The 17,598-nt window shown below is 40.6% G+C and overlaps 1 protein-coding gene across 1 annotated transcript in view; it reads right to left on the reverse strand.

Annotated features, from left to right (window-relative positions):
- Positions 1-4,889, reverse strand: part of sall3a (spalt-like transcription factor 3a) — a 14,867-nt gene extending 9,978 nt beyond the window's left edge. Inside the window, exon 1 of the mRNA XM_034230502.1 lies at positions 3,713-4,889. Coding sequence (XP_034086393.1) covers positions 3,713-3,794 — 82 coding nt within the window. The 5' untranslated portion in view covers positions 3,795-4,889. The remainder of the gene's footprint in view (positions 1-3,712) is intronic.
- Positions 4,890-17,598: the final 12,709 nt, after the last annotated feature.

Raw genomic sequence — 17,598 nt, forward strand, 5'->3', positions numbered from 1 at the left:
GCGGCAGCCAAAACATTAACGATTTGTTTGTGCAAGCATTTGCAATACAGTATTCAATGACGGCACTCTGTCCAGAGGAGTGTGTCACCCGGCAAGATGGCTCTCTCTGGATGTGGTTTTACAAAAGAGTTGGAGATGAGGAGGCTTTAATGGAAGCTCATCTTGCAGCAGGTCATATTTAATGGTCTTTTTTGTACTTGTGCTTCAGCTAAATCCAAATGGTTATATTTTCAAGTAAAACAAACAAAACACCTCAACTGTCAAACTGTTGGTCCATGGCTTCACTTTTTGAAAAGCTAAAATCACCTAAACAAAAATAATCCCTAATGACGATATGTGCCTCTTCAGTCTCTTAAATCTGCTTAATATCAAAACAGTCCTGTCAAGTCCTTCCTCTCAATCAGGATATTTCTTGTTTGTGTGTGTTTTTCAGCGCAGGGTAGTCATTTGGACACGGCCATATCTGAGTGCCTTCTTTGGCACAACTGTGTGGGTGGTCCAGGGGCCTGCACCCAATGGTGAGAGGGGATTAAAACAAAAGCCAAACAAAAGCCCCACTGCAGGGGAACCGTGTTGTCACTGTCAGCATGGATTTCCTCACTGTATTCCATATGTTTTGAACCTCATAACCACGGACATTCCTGATTTGAAGATTATGTTTGCGAGAAAGGGAAACTTAAACATCGGGAGTGTGTTTGAGAATTCAATAAAGACGGTAATGAGACATATCTGTGAAAAAGCATCAAAACTAAAGCATAAATGTATGCTCCTTTCTAAAATGATCAACATGACTATCATAAAGTGTCTCCTAAAATGAAGAAAATGTCATTTTTTCCAACAAATAACATTGTGAAACTGTTCTTTTCTTGGTTGAAATTGATCATGTACGTCTGAAGAAATGTATCTTTTCAACATTCCTCTGAACACAAGTGTATCACAGTGCAATATGTACGCCACCACTTCCCACACATTCCACATGCACACCTTGAACGGCACTGGATGCAGAGGAGGAGGCGGTGGCCGGATGAAAAGCCCGTCGCTGTTCACACTTTCTAGGACACGAGTATGCTGCGCTGCCAAGGTCAACGGCACACATGTTCTAATTGTACGAGGAGCTTGACATCAAACGGCAGGGCCTGTCCGACCGGGGCTAGACAAAGGTTAAGTCAGCAAGCTTTGTAAAAGCACTCCTAAGCAGACCCCCCCCTCCCCCCCTCCCCCCGTCTGTCCCTATCTGAACACACACACAACCCCCAATGCCCTCAGGGGGCAAGTGTCGGGAAGGCCTGAGGGGGAGATGATATGCCAGACAAGAGCTTGTTGGCACTTGATTTTAGTTTTTCATCTGTATTGGCACATTAAAGGGATCCTGACTGAGCTGCAGCAGAGTGAAAGACATCCACTCACAGAGGTCCGACCAAAAAATAAAGAACACAGAAGGACAGGTTTACATCCTAGTTCCCTAATCCGGGGACTATTTTTCTAGCTCGATGTTTCACGAAATGTGCCCCGGACAGAGTGTCCTTCAGCTCAATTTGAACGCCATCCGAATGCTTGACTTGCTCCCTAAAACCAGCTCCACATAATATAGATTTCAAGTCTGAATAACAATTGGAACCTTCGAGTTCCTTCGACGTTATATGCAATGATTTGTCAAGACGATTGATGGTCAGGAGCTGCAGCACGGGCACCAGAGAGTCTGATCATGCTGCAGTGATACACCGCAGTCGTGACATTCGTCCGTAAGGCAGCTTTCAATGAGTGTTATTGGGTTTATCTAAGTGTATGGGCTCGCTGTGCTCTACCAAAGGCTTGGGATTGTTTCACTGTAACGTACGTCTGTCATGGAAACAAGCGAGCCAGTATAGTGCTCCGATGAGGACATGCACGAACATTCCTCAGGCACTTCCAGTGTTAAGCACAATGGCGTATAGGTTACAAGGCAGTGTGTTTGCTTTATTTTAATGGTACACATCCATGCAGAAAGGTGTGATCAAAGAATGTGTGGAGTTCTGAATGTTCTGGATACTGCTTTCTTTATCACAAATTGCAGGAATATTGTTTAACTGAAATTAAAATCATCCAAATGTTATGACTAAAAAAGGGTTTTTCCTTCTATTATCCTACAGGAGAACAACCTGATGGATACTTTGTATCTTTCAGCAAAATCTACCAACGGGTTACCTCAACATTAAAACAGACACACTGTTCAAATGTGAAATGGCCCTGGAGAAAATCAAGCAAATCGGACAAAAAGAGCCAAGAGTCATCAGTGTGATTCCCCAAAGCCCTCACACCAACATTTCCCCATGCAAAGAGAGCTGCTCCCCAGAGATTACATCACGCATTTCTATTGTAAAGAAGCCCTGCAAAGTGTGTGAGTGTGTGTGACTGGGTGTGCGTTGGCCAACATGAGCCAAATGGAGAGGTATAAATAATAGCAGTGATTTTCTTTCTTTTTGGAAGTATCAACTTTAAAATAAATACACATTTTAGAGTAAACAAGTGATTATGTTAATATTAAAACACTATATTATTGTGACTGTTGGTTCATCTATGAAATTATTAAATTAAGTACTTCTCATAGATACAAAATTAGATTTATTCCTGCTTTTATACAATGTTGTTTTATAAAATACAGCAATTACAAATACTTGAATTTGAAAGAATTGTAACATTTAGAAAAACATCATGTTCAACAGGATTTTTGAAAATAAAGTACTATTTCTACGGTTGTTCCTATAATTCCAACGGCTTTCTGAAGATGTGACTTTAGCACTATAATGATCGTTTTATTGCGCAAAAGGCTGAGTACAGAATACAAGATGAATGAGCCTTTTTTTCTCTCTCTCACATGGCGAGGACGAGCCCTGTCAACCGATGTTGTCGACATTGTGAGCAAAAGGGAACAAATCAAGTGTGCTAAATTTATGTGAGGGGGGTAAACAAAAACATTTCCATAACAAAACGCAGGCTTCGACCTGCAACAGAATCCGCACGTCGCTCCTAGGAGAGCCAGACAGGCGCAGGGGGACAAAAGACTGATTCAAAATCAAATGGATATCTATTTTAACGGGTTTTATTTGTATTCATTTAATTAAAAATATAAATCGTCGCATGTCTTTCTTTCGCCGAATTAAGAATTTAAAAGATGTAAAAGAATGTCAAATATTTCCAAGTTGTGTGTGCATGTGTTTAAGCGCATGCAAAAGTCAACTGTAAGATCTCAAAGACGAATTTACAAAGGAGCCTCCAATTTTTTACATAAATATTAATATTAAAATAGTTATATTTTGAAGAAAGGCTTTCAAAAAGGCCTCATGCACATATTACAAAATTGTTTAAAATGAATACATGTATGCATTAAACACTTGAATCCTAAAAGTTGCCGATAATGTGACCAGATGCAGGTTAGACTGATGTTTAGGGGATAAAACTAACTCGACTTTTGAAAACAACAATCCTACACTTGCTTGTCTACTAAGAGAACCATTTCTGACTTAATAACGCTGATGTCAAAATTCCATATTTAAGAAATAAATCTTATTATAAATCCGGATCCAGTTTCCATTTAAAGTCGAACTTAAAGAAGTTTAAAAGCTGCTGAAACAGAGTGAAATAAAGAAAACACAGCTAGTGTAAAGTGTAGTAGTGACAGGGGAAGTTGTCTTGTTTTGGAAAGAGGAGAACTCAGCTGGTTAATTCCACTCACCGTGCTCGGAAATCACCCCGGCTATTGCGGGATCCTCGTCCGACTTGAGGTGCTGCGGCTTGGCTTGCTTGCGTCGGGACATGCTGCTGCTGGCGTGGATGTCGCTGCTGCTGCTGCTTTTGCGCTCCGTGATGCCTCTGCGTTTTGCAGATACATCAGCGGAGAGCGAATGAATCAACACGCACACACACTTAAAAAAAAAAGTTCGCAAATAGTCTGATATAGCTGAGAGAGAGGAAAGGAGGGGGACGCAAAAAAGGAAAAATGTTCAGTAAATTAGCCGTTGCTGCTGCTGCTGCCGTCGCTGATGTTGCTGTGCGTCGGATTGCGCATGTCGGTATAATAATTACGATAGTGAATAATGCCTCGCGATTAATGGCACCATGTGAAGGTGGGGAGGATTGGCTGGAGTCCAGCGGACGCGCATTGGATATGGTAATGAGGGACCGACTGAGCAATTAGCAGCTTCACTCTCAGACTTTATCCGTCTCTTTTTCTCTTTACTATCCAACCTCTCTCCCCCCCACAACACTACACACCAAATCTCTTGTTATGCCCGGGCTCACGGGGGGGTCTTCAACAAGGGAACGTCAAAACCCCTGCCTCCTTTCACTGAGGATTCACAGCGTTTCTTCTCCGAGTATCATCTTCATCACTTTGACCTTTATGATCCCATCTTCTCATAAAGTCTCGAGAGTTCTGCTCCGTTATAGGTAACTTTTACTCCTCCTGAATTGGACTCTTTAAAGTTGTCTCTTCATGGACACGTTTCCGGTAATCATAAACCGGTTGATGTGTAAAAGTTATTCACAAAAGCAGCAAATTGTTCGCAGGGTTTTCTTGTTCCTCTTTTTGAATCGTGTTCAAACTTTGAGGCGAGAAAGTGGATAAGCAGCCTCCAACATCAAACACTCATTCGTCCCAGAAGAAGTCGCTTCTCCTCGCGATGAAGTCCACCTCTTCCTCCTCCTTTAGCTCCCGGTTGCGCCTTCGCCTCGGTGCGCTCTTCCAAAAAAAAAAGTACCTTTTTTTCGGGATACAAACACTGAAACGCGGAGGCTTTCTTCCAAATTAAAGCATCACTCAGTGTCTTCCCTTCTGCCGGCTCATGTGGAAGCCAACTTTGGAAGTTATCTTGTGGCAGACCGCTCCGGTGTCTCGGTGTCGGGCACGGCTCGGTGTGTGTAGGGACTGCGCTGTGTGTGAGAGTTAACCCCCAAGCTGAGGTTCAGCCCATTGCTTCCAGCCACCACTAGGATGTACCACCACGTTACTGTTCAATGGATCGTCCTCAGACTCCAGTGAACACCCAGATTTGACCTCCCATCATACAATAGCTCACACCAACCTGTTTTTGTTAGAGATAGACATGGAGATCGGGATATGTCATATTGATCTCACAGTATATTTGATTTATGAGTGGAGATTTTGTGGCTCTACATTGGCTTTTCCATACATTTAGGTTCACTTTAATGTAAAAAAAGAAATACGCACAGTGTAAAACTGTGTCCTTTGCTGGTCCAAGTGATTAAATGTGCATTACACATTTAAATTATTGTATATCGTAGCCTACAGTTAGTTTATTATTTTTAATAGCGTATATGTAAACACTATATATATCTTGCACTTTTTGCTTTTTGCTTAAAAGTAAAATACGTAAATAAGGAGAAACGATGTTGTGTGCATCGGTGTGAACTCATTGTGTTGCTGAATAAACACATTAACCCTTCACATGGTGAATTTCTATTTGCATCAAAGTCTCCGGATGCATGGGGTCACATTAATGGGAAGGGGATTGGAGGGATTAAGATAGTCGAGGCCAACTGGCATGTAAATAAGACGGGCAAAACGTGCATACATGTTATTGATATACATAAATTGATATTCATTATTTGAATGTATTTTCTTTTTGAATTTTAAACGTTGTAATGTATCCTAAAATAGGGCTTTAGATGACGTAATTGTTTATGTAATATTTTATGTTAGTGGGAAATTTGGTAAAACGTGCAATTCTAGATAAATAAGAAACCTTTTTTTACTGTAACGATGAGCTTTTTTTCAGTTAGGGAGGGGGGTTCGGTTAGAGCTCCCCCCCCTCCTCTCTCTCCCCCCTGCCTCCCCCTCCCTCTCCCTCGTGTCTGTTTGACTTGTCTATTCCCCTGTGTGCACCTCATATGAGAGACAAATCTGTTGTCAACAAGGTCGCCCCGCGCGCAAACTTTCTTCTTTCCCCCCCCCATTTCCCACTCTTCCTCCTCCATCACCTCCTTTAGAAGTTATGTCCAAAAAAAGTCTGTTATTATCTGGTATTAATAGATTCAGCCCCAGGAAGACAAAATCAGCTATTGATAATTGCAAGGAGTATACGGCAGCTACTGTATCGATCGGCGTGTCCTCCACTCCCCTGCTGCTGCGAGATAAGGAGACACACTCTTTAGAGCAATATAATTTCTTTTGACCTATCTGCTTGCTACAGACTTATGATGAATAGCCAGAGTGGCTGAAGTCCTTTATCACAAAAGTTACCCCCTTGATATAATATTGATTCTTTATAACAAGCTCGCCACACAAAAATCAAACTGTCCACTTGGCCATCATCATCATCAATATCATCACAAAGGCGGAGGAATGAAGATCCCTGCGCCTCTACAAAAAAAAAAAGAAATAAAAAAGGAGAGCCTTTACAATCTCCCCTCTGTAAGGCCTAATCTTTATTTTGCTGATGATGAAAGGAGAGGGGAAACGAGGCAAGGTGCCATTTAAAACGAGCTGCCATTTAATCCGGTATAGACACACATACAGGAAAGGAGGGAGGGGGGAGATCCAGAGTGATCAGGTCTGCCAAACAGCTTGGACTTCTGGGAAAGTCATTCATTTGGTATGATTTTGTACAAGTGGCAGAAAGGGTTTTGCTGATTTTAGAGTCTCCACACCAATTCTAGTGACAAATAAAAAGACCCACCTCCCTGGAACTATTAAAAAAGACTATGGATTTGGGAAATATCACCAAATGAATAGCTCTGCAGAGGAAGAGTAAAAAGAAAAGCACGTTTGTTTTACGACACAGCTGACACCGGATGCGCCCCAGCGGCATCTTTTAACCTTAAAGAGAAGAAGGCTGTTTCTGCTGCATAGCTGGAGCCCCCCGAAGAGGGCTATTTCAGCGGGGCCAGTCTCTCTCCATTCACCGGGAGAGGAGAGAGAGATGCTGGTGGAGGAGAAGCGGCGGTGGGGGTGGAGGAAGGAGGGAGAAAACCTGTAATCACCCAAACAACCGTTTTTTTTCTCGTATTTGTTCACCCCCTCTGGTTCCGTGTCGCAAGGTAAGAAAAAAGGGGCTACTTGGCTCCTAATGCTGGCCCTCTCTAGTGTGCATCCTATAGTGCACCGGCTGACTTCTCTAAGAACTCCTCTCCTTTTCCTCTCCCCTCTCTCTCACTCTGCAGCATCTGTCTCTCACTGCGGGAATCTGAAAAAGGGGAGGCCGGATCGCGAGGAAGTCACCAAGAGGTAAATTACGCACGCTTTTGATTTATCATTTTATCGTCACGGATTGTAAAAAAAAAACAAAGAAATGTGCCAGCACTAAAGTTCTCCATCAAATATATTTTAATACGATTTTTTTTTTTTAATCTACTGTGGATTTTAAAGCAGGCGATTACATCGATAGAGAAGCGCAGGATGAGAAACCGCGTCCCTCAGTGTCCGTCAGTTTCCAATCAGACGTCTTTGCGCCGCCGCAACTTGTGCCAAGACGCGTTCACACACACACACACACACACACACGCACGCACGCACGCACGCACGCACACACCGCAGGCTAATGTAGCAGCCTATGACACACTCCTAAAGGCTTTGATCTGCACCAATCAGAGGCGACTTGTAACTTTTTTTCCTGCTATCGGATGATCATGACAGAATAGTCCCTGCTGGGTTGATAGTTATTATTGTGTGTGTTTATTATAAGAGATGTGGCATTGCTTTATTTCTTCTAACTGTATAATACTGTTGTGTATTACATTTAGTGAAGTTGATACTTTTTATGGTTTTATTGTGACATTCCTTTAGACAAATAGGCTAATTGTATATACTGTAGGTTTATGACAATTTATGATGACATGTTGGATGTTATGGATCTACTAAATTGTTATATATTAATTATATATGAAAATACTTACTAAATATTGTGTCACCAGGACTTGAGTGAGTTTGAAATGATCCCACATTTTTCTCTGCGTAAGTATTCTAATATTTCTTATGGTGTATTACACAGTATTCATATATGATTATGAAACCATGCTCGTTAGGGACTGTATTACAGTGTGAGTTTTCATTCAATTAAAATCAAATAAAATACTTAATTTGTCCTCGGGTGGCATTTTGTAGATGCACTGATGGTACTTAGAGACACACAGTTATATTTTTATAAAATTCCTAAAATATTGAAATACTGACTTTTTTTTAAAAATAGCATAATTTAGTTGTTTTAAAGATTACTGGTAACTTGTTAGTGTGTTGGGTGATAAACAAAGGCTCTTTCCATTTAAGAAGCCATGCAAAATGTGTGTGTGTGTGTGTGCGTGTGTGTGTGTGCGTGTGTGTGTATGTGTGTGTGCGTGTGTGTGCGTGTGTGTGCGTGTGTGTGTGGTATTATTAGACACTGAGTGCAACTATAGCAGCTGACATGACATGTGAGAGAATGTTTTTTTTCTTTTCCTGACATGTTTTCTAGCTTTTTTCTCTTCGCTACACACCCATTAGTTGTATTATGTAAAACACACATGTGTGCACACACAATTTGATACATAATTGTGGACATCATGCATAAGTAATGACTATTGTAGCTGGGGCTCTATTAAGTGGCAACTGGCTATGATCCTGCTCTGAAAGTGTTTTACTCTCACATTTATCCCAGAGTCACAGATTAGGAAGGCGTCTGAATCACGTGTGAACTGTTTTCACATCAGACCACACATTTTTCCAGTTATCATATCATGACCTGCTTATCTCCTCCCCTCAAATGAGGACGGCTGAGACTAAATGTGACAGGCTGCTCGTACCTGAGATGAGTAAAATGTGATCTGACTGCTCCAATCAGGCCTAATTGAAATGAATTGAATCAACCCATTTCTTCTGCTACTGTAATTAAATTAGTAGCCGGGGTGTAATTGGACATCGAGTTGGCACTCGAGAGAGGAGATGACAAAAAGCTCATTGCTGCCACCAAAAGACTATGTGTCAGATTCAGTGTGAAAGGCGGCTCGCCAAATGCTGGCTGACACGTGGACATGGCACCTCACCAGAGGAGACGACAAACAAAACCCTCACATTATTTGTCAGACTGAAACACGGCCAAATATGGAGGGTAATATGTTAAAATGATTGGAATGACAAAATATGCAGAAAGTGTGAAATTAAGCATATTCACTGTAGTGCATATCAAGTTGATCTTAAAACATGCAACAACTTGTTTTTCCCGTGGTGCAAAAACACAGATATTTGGCAACCAGTATAGTTAGATTTGTTTAGGTAAGTACAATTGTTATTTTTTAAGTTGAACTGATAAGTTGATCAATGCTTTGATCTGCATTTACAATTGATAGTGTGATAGGGACTTTTTTGATTGTTACGGGTGTACCTGAACAGGGACTACATAGAAATGAGCTAATAGCTACATTTGGCATAACTCCTCCTTTCTTAGTGTGTTTTATGCATTACTCTTGTTGAATAAAGACATAATAACAATAATAGTTCTTTAATTAAAGTCCATATTTCTGTTTTCCTGGGAACTTAAAACTCCAAAAGTACTAACATTTGTATAACTCAGCTCAGTATAAACATCCAAATTAATAAATAAAGAACCAACAGTTAAAGGCAATCAAATACAAGTCTATTGTAGTCAAAAGTCACTAATGCTATCGGCTGATATCTGATATTCTATTGCAGCCTGATACTTGCAACAGATATATCGTCCTTACCCTCCTAGATAAGCTGTAGGGTTGCCGGTTCAAGTCCCCGAACAGACCTAAATATGGAGGGTCGACTGCTACTTGGGGAGGTCCCAGTTCACCTCCTGCCCTGCCGTGGTGCTCTTGAGCAAGGCACCGGACAACCCCCTTCCCCCCTCACTCCCATTGCTCCTCGGGCGCTGTGCAATAGTTGCCCACTGCTCCTAGTACTAGACTCCTGGTTCTAGGATGGGTTAAATGCAGAGGCCACATTTCACTGTGTGCTGTGTGCTCTTCATGTGACCATTAAAGAGGGTTTCATCCCTCCCATTAATCTATTCTATAAAGATATATGTTAGAACATACATTTCGCTGCCCTGTATCAAATATCTCACATATCAATTTGGCCCTCAGAGGAAGGGAAAAGGCTTTACTGCTCCAATAAGGCCTTGGTCATCTTGAGGGTGTAATGGCATTTCCAAGAACAATGAGCAGAACAGGGCTAAAGTCGCACTGATGACACTTAATCTCATTGGAATTCCTTGTCAGGTTTGACCTTGGAAAGACATTAGCCACTCGACAAGTGCCTGTGTGTGTGTGTGTGTGTGTGTGTGTGTGTGTGTGTGTGTGTGTGTGTGTGTGTGTGTGTGTGTGTGTGTGTGTGTATGTGTGTGTGTGTGTGTGTGTGTGTGTGTGTGTGTGTGTGTGTGTGTGTGTGTGTGTGTGGCCTAGCATTACTATACTTGTGGGGACCTAAATCTGTTTACACAGTCACGTGTGGGGACTCGCCTCCCTTATGGGGACATATTGGAGGTCCCCATGAGGGGAATCATTAATTTTAGGGTGAAGACTTGGATAGGTTTAGGGTTAGGGTTAGGGTTAGGCATGTGTTGGTTATGGTTAAGGTTAGGATAAGTCTCCAGGAAATGCATGTAAGTCAATGTAATGTCCCCTGAAGTGATGTACATGGTATGTGTGTGTGTGTGGGGGGGGGGGGGGGAGTGGTGCCTGTGTGTCTCTGTCGGTATGTGTGATTGCAGGTTGTGCATGTGGGTATGTATTGGTGTGTGTGTTCTGAAGTAAACACAGGAGAATCTTCAAGGCCTTTACACACCAGGGATGTGATGTGATGAATGTGCGTCTAAACTATTCATACCGGCAACATGTGCAACAAATTCAACGCTTGTTCAATCAAATATTCAAACTGATTTACTTATACAGCGGACTTCACATCTTTCTCTGTTTTATTGAGTTTCCTTTTTAGCAAAATGCTAATGAACTTCACGTTAATTTGAGTACCCTTGTCAAAAGTTTGTAGTGTAGTTTTGCAGTCTAGGGTTTTATTTTGAAATGTTTGAACAGAAGGAGGGGATCCGGTATGTGCCGTATTGTCTGTAAAGTATTACAGTTTCTTTATCTGGGCTATACTGTATATCCTCTATAGTAGCATATACAAGTGTTATAAGTTAAGGATTAAACAACAAATTATGTTTTGATCTGATGCCTGTCCCTCATGAGAACGCAATTATTTGTAAATTTTCTGAAAAATCAACCTTGTTTTGGGAAACAATTACATCTCTTAGGCGCACTCAATATCTGTACTCATTTCTGTTTTAAAGTATTCATTATAAAAAAAGTGTTTTTTGTGCAAATTATTTAAATAAAACAACATTAAAAGCCTTTTGAGTAATGCTGAGTAAGAAAAGTATGGGGGTGGCTTCGGGGCTATGCGTGTGCTTGGGAGCAGCCAGCAGCCAGACCAGTGGGCTGCAGGGATCTGTTGGCCCAGTGATATGTGCCACAGTGTCTGTTCAATAGAGGCCTTTGCATTTTTAAACAGCATCAGTTACTTCATACTGTCGCTGTTTTGGCACCATTTGCCTTGCTTAATCCTGGTAAGTGCATATCTACACTGTCTTACTGACAGCGTATAGGTGTGTGTGTGTGTGTGTGTGTGTGTGTGTGTGTGTGTGTGTGTGTGTGTGTGTGTGTGTGTGTGTGTGTGTGTGTGTGTGTGTGTGTGTGTGTGTGTGTGTGTGTGTGTGTGGAGATGTTGCACAATGATTCAAATCTAGTGAAATTAAGAAAAAGTACCAATACAGAAGTGTGTAAAAACTCCATAACAAGTACAAGTCCTGCATGCAAATGTCATAACGTAGGGTAAGCCGCAAAATGTAATTAAAGTATTAAAGTAAAAGTACAATTTTTATATTCTAGTTTTAGTATTGGATCATTTAAACATCAAGTGATATGAAAATATATTTTGATCTATTACCAGTTACAATAGACATCTGTTATGTGAATACACACTGCTTTTTTTCATCAAAAGCTTAAAAGATTGGAAACTACTGGAATAATCTTTACCAAAGTATTATATTTTACCAGCTTGTAATATTATCCATTGTGTGAACAAATCCTTTTAAAAGTCACAAGCAGCTTGAGCTCTAAATTCCCTCTGAATGGAAGTATAGAAACTCAAAACTGTAGTTACTTCGTACAGTTCTTGAGTAAATGTTGCTGCTGCTACCGTTGCACATCCTTTGTTGTGATTTCTCTGCCATTAGGAGTGTGCGAGTAAGTGAGGGTTCTTATGCCATTTAAAAAGGAAAGAAAAGGCGGGAAACAAAAGACAATACCGTTCCCAAGGTTCCGCACATACAGTATACAAAGCCAGCCAAGTTCTAACAAATCCCACTAAGGTCAGAAATGTTTGTTTATGCATCGGCTCCTGAAATGACTGCTTCCTTTCAGACAACACTATCTTCCAGAGAGTTTGATCTCGCTGTTCCCACAACAAAGATGCGTACAATGCAAAGTAGGATAGTCGATTGCAAAAGGGCTGCAAGCTCTAAGAGCAGCAATTAGAGTTAAAGTGATACCTTAAGTCAGGTGTCCTTAAGTCAGATGGTGTAGAAACAGTATTGTTCTGCCCCTAAATGAAACTAAAAAGGGCCAATTCTGACTTTTGTTGTGGAATAAATGAAGAAAAATTGGGACTAGGTTGTGCATGATCTTTTTCTGTTGGCCTGGTATTATTGTTTAATTGTTTTATTGTTTTAGTGAAACAAAATGAAAAAAGGTGCTATAACGCAGTAAAATGCTGATGAAAGAAAATGCACAGAAACCAAATTAAATTAGACCCCAGGACAATGTTCAGATGTTACAGATACCTGCGTGCTATATGCCTGACAGAAAATACCTCTGTGTGGCTGTGTGTCATTGCCAGGATAAAGTGAAGCTATTGTGAGAACAAACAAAGCTTTTAAAACAGGAGACACTAAAGTCTTTATTGCTGTCAGAGAGAGTTAGCTTTGGCTATACACAGATTTGACATTCCACCATTTACAGTTCTCAATGCACCGGCATGTCTCCTTTCTCTCTCCATCTCCCGTCTCCACGGAGAAATATTTGCGCAGTGAACCCTCCTCCGTGTTATGCTGTCCCCTCTTTGTCCCTACATTGACTTCTTTATGGTAACCCGCTAATGAGCTATACAGTCTTTTATAGCGAGAGACAGCACGTGTATACATTTTGATTTTTTTTCTTCCCCTCAAGTACACGGCGAGATCCACCAAATTAAGAGACACAAAGTGAAATGAAATCACGGAGCAACCTAACACCTGATCAAATACAAGGTTACCCATGCAGTGTTTTGTGTTTTGCCGTGTTAATGCCCTATGTTGCTATCAGTCTGGCGTGTGTTTTGGAGGACTGCCAGCCAGTGGAGGAAGAGCACCTATTTTGTGGAGAGGTAATTGCTACACAGTAGCCTCTGATTGCCAGGATCTTTCACTGGGAACGGCCCCGGCTCCCTTTTCACTCGCGCAGACAGCCTGATTACAAATCATCTTATTGATTTGATGAGTGCAAGATGTTTGCTAATAACTGTTCTCATACCATCTGTTAATCTGTGTTGTGATTAAAGAGGTAATCCCAATACCCATTATTCCCAATGACAAGAGCGGGGATCGTTCTCTTACACAAGCTTTAGCCCCTCACAGGCCATGGGAGGATGGGGTTTGGGGGGGGGGGGTGTATCAAGGGGGTGCAGTACCAAGGATATCAGTGATCTCCGAATGCAATTGAGAAATCTGCTCCACCTTCCACATAACAAACGCGATACAAAAAAAAGAAGAAAATAATTACACCCCTCGCTAAAAATCCATTACCTCGTATAATCACGCAAAATGATTTTTCTTAAATATGATAATAAATCACAGGCTGGATCAATAGCCTGCGGACCAACTGCTATGCCCTGATAACGTATCAATCAATATTTAGTATTTAGATTTGAATGAATACCTCTGTGGCTCTCGGAGCCTGTTAACGCTGAGAGAAATATAATCTGTTATAAAAACAGGCCTAAGTAAAGGAACTGATAAAAAAAAAAGCAAGTGTGGTGCTGTTTGCATTCCACAGTTGTTCCTCATATCCGTCATTGATCCGTCAATTGCTTAGTTGTGATTAAGGACCCTTCAAAATCAAGCTCAGTGTGAGTGTGTGTGCATGTTTTTGTGTGTGGGCAATGCATATGGGAGGTATAGATGTGTGCGTTTACATGGCATCGTGCTTATCGATCATGCTTTAAAGGGATGAGCTTCAGAAGCACCTGCTGCAAACCGTGCACACACAAGATCACACACTAACATCATGTGTTGGATAACAAGTAGGAAATATGATATCACACAAATCTTTGGAATATTGTTTTAATGCTTTAGGTTTGCTTCACAATGCAACACATGCTGTTTCTACATCCTGCATGCGGTAATCCTAATCTTCACACTCCTGCATGTTAACAGGCTTCTTGTTGCTTGGCTTCAGGGGGGTTTATGGCTGCATACAGTAAAGACCTGCAATTAAGTGGCTGCTCTGCAACTCTGACAGAAACACTTAGGCAAATAGTTTTAGAGCGATGCATTTAAGTCATTGCATCTCGATGCACGCGATGCCCCTCTCTGTAATCTTTCTTAAGGTTTTACGTATTAAAAGCAGGACTGCCAACTGATTTTCAATTGGATTGCCTCTTGTGGCATTTGCAATTGGAATCCTTTTCCTTTATAAAGAGATTAAAATAAGATAAATATAGAAACAGACGGGCTAAAACAAGATTAATACCAGATAGATAAACAGGATTATGTGTTAATCCTACTTTGAACTAGTGCATTTGACTTCTGTTGACTTCCACTGTTCTCAATTCAAATTAACCTGTACATTAATAAAACATTTAAAAAAGATATAAAGTATTATTTTATAACCCTAATCCTGACACTTAGTACAAACATAATAATTAAACTATATTAATGTTACACAGAAGACATAAAACAATTGTTGTCCGAAGTTTGACCACCAAATTAGCTAAGTATTTTCCATAGGGTAAGATAATATTTGTGAACTAAGTCACTGTTTATATTTTTTTACCATCGGAAGAGGAGAATGAGTAGATTTGGTAAAATGCCACAGTGGCTCCCAGCTTTCTGCAAAGTCAAGCTGTGATTCGAGCGAACAGGACATGTGCAAGTTACTCAGGGTTAAGTCTGGATATAAGTGTCCCAAGGCTGTCTGCCGTCAGACCCCATTCAACAGGATATAAGGCCACGGCGAAGTGCTGGCCCAAGTGGTTGGTGTTTCTTCTGCGCTGATCCCTGACACACGTATCCACTGGCACAAACAGGAAGACACACGTAAACCTAAAGCAGAGGTTCAGGCAGCTTGGGTGTTAGTTTGGGATACGCATGGCATTAGCCCCAATGACCTAGATCTAGGAAGTTATCCAAACAAATACAAATATTTTTTTAGAGATTAGTCAGTGTTTTACCAGCCTGGTTTCCTAAAGAAGTAGGTTTCCATACAATGAAACTGCATTGTCGATTGTGTTCCAAGGGAAGTTTTGAATGATGTTAAGGTTAGGGCGTATATGATGGACATGGGGGGAACCAAAGGTCAATTGTTGATTTATTTTTACTTTGTGTACATAACGTAACAAACATATGTATTTTAAAACATGTTTTGTTTAATTTGCCCCAATTTACATCATTAACCACAGGATTACAACTTTGACTGCCAAAGAGGAGAAATAGTTTTCCTCAAAATGTAATTTTGTTTCCTTTGACATAATGATGTTTAGTTGTATTATAAGCTCATTTTAGGAGCTTGGGTTGGTATAAGATGTACAGTAGTTATTGGTTAAGTCACCAACACTGATATGTCAATGTAATTACGTTAAAGAAGTCCGTAAATGGCGGCGGGAATCCTATGAAATCCATCAGTTTACATCATAATCTTGATATGATGATAGAAAATTGTGAAAATTCAATAGCTGGAAAATGATCTTACTCACTACGGTACAGAGTTATTACATTGACGTTGTCAGTGTTACTGGCATGTCAGCTTAGCTGAGTGGTAAAGCTCACGTAGCGTGAGACTGGGCTGGATCGGCCAATCCCTATTAATCCCTTTTTACCCCCTACGGAAAGGTGCCAAGGGCCCGGTGCAGGGCTGGCATGGGATGTGTGTTAGCAGAGTGAGTCAGCTGCTGCTAGCATTACTGTAATTGAATTAGTGTTTGTGTGGTAGGACACACTTCTAACAGGTGAAGGCATGTATTGCAAAGCATTGGCAATGGTAATCTTTTAACTTGACTTCTGGGTTGCATGTGAAAGCATTCTCACATTCACAAATGAATGACTACATGTCATTAAATAAGATTATTACCTCAAGGCATTGGATACATGGTTAACATTGACAAATCAGGTTTTTTCACTGCACAGTTGACATTAACTCATTGTATGCCCATCTTTCCTAAAGTTAGCTTGTTTTAGTTTAGCTTCCTTAAATGTTATTGTTTTGGTTTTATGGCCCAGTATTATGATTGAGTCTCGATTCTCTTGTTCAAATCTTTGTCAAATATTTGGGTGAATTGTATATTGAGTGAAGAGCTGAAGAGCCAGATATTTCCCTCAAGAGCGGGTGGAGACCAAAACAGAGCTAAATTATTGTCTGCCAATGTCAACTGTTACGCCAATAAATATGTTACATTTCCACAATAATATCATAGAATTTAAAAATACAACAAACAAGGAAAAATAGGTGAGCATGAAAAAAACTGTAGAACGGTACATTTGAAATAAAGTTCAAGGACAGAATGAAGACGGTGGATGGAGAAAGGTGACGGACAGTTGTGGAGACAGTGTTGTTAGTTTATGTAGGCTGTGGGCTGAGTCGACTGAAACATTTTGATCATTTTAATTTACTATATCCAGCGTTGCTTCTCTCCCTGTCCAGCACTTTTATCAAGCCCGGTGAGCCCGTATTGATTTTTTTATTTTCTGCCCAGGATAAGAAGACAGAGAGTTAGGGAGCTCTGGTGAATGGAGAACTTTCCTCCGATTGCTGCTATTCTCCAGCTTATTGCATCCTGTCGTTTGTAGTTTCAGATGATGTCCAGTACGCCACGGCTGCTCCAGCCAATAAACAAGGTGACCAACAATGGAAGAGGGCCAGGAATGAAGAGAGGGAGACAAGCTAACCACCGCACCACACACAGATAGAAACAAGGAGGTGAAAGGGAAGGACATTTTATAGATAGAAGTTTTCATTTATTTACATCTACGTTGTGCTTCAGCGTGGGTTAAGAGCTGCTTTTACTTGATTGTATTTAGGAAGTAACACATTTCACATTGTGGTAAGCATACAATGGTATGTATTGAGGATTAACACCCTCTTTTTATTTAATTACATTTAAAAAAAAAAAAAAAAGGTTATTCATAAATATTTAATCATCATACTAATTTAAGTAAAGAGAAGAAAGGGTCCTCTCTGGGAAATGCTAATGCAGAATAACAATTGGTTTTAAATATTTTAGGTTTTTCTAAAGTCTGATGTTTCTGATGATTTTGAGGTTAAACTGTAATCTGTAAAACGTTGTGCACTTGGATTCAC

The sequence above is a fragment of the Gymnodraco acuticeps genome, unplaced genomic scaffold, assembly GCF_902827175.1.
Source record: "Gymnodraco acuticeps unplaced genomic scaffold, fGymAcu1.1, whole genome shotgun sequence".
NCBI lineage: Eukaryota > Metazoa > Chordata > Actinopteri > Perciformes > Bathydraconidae > Gymnodraco > Gymnodraco acuticeps.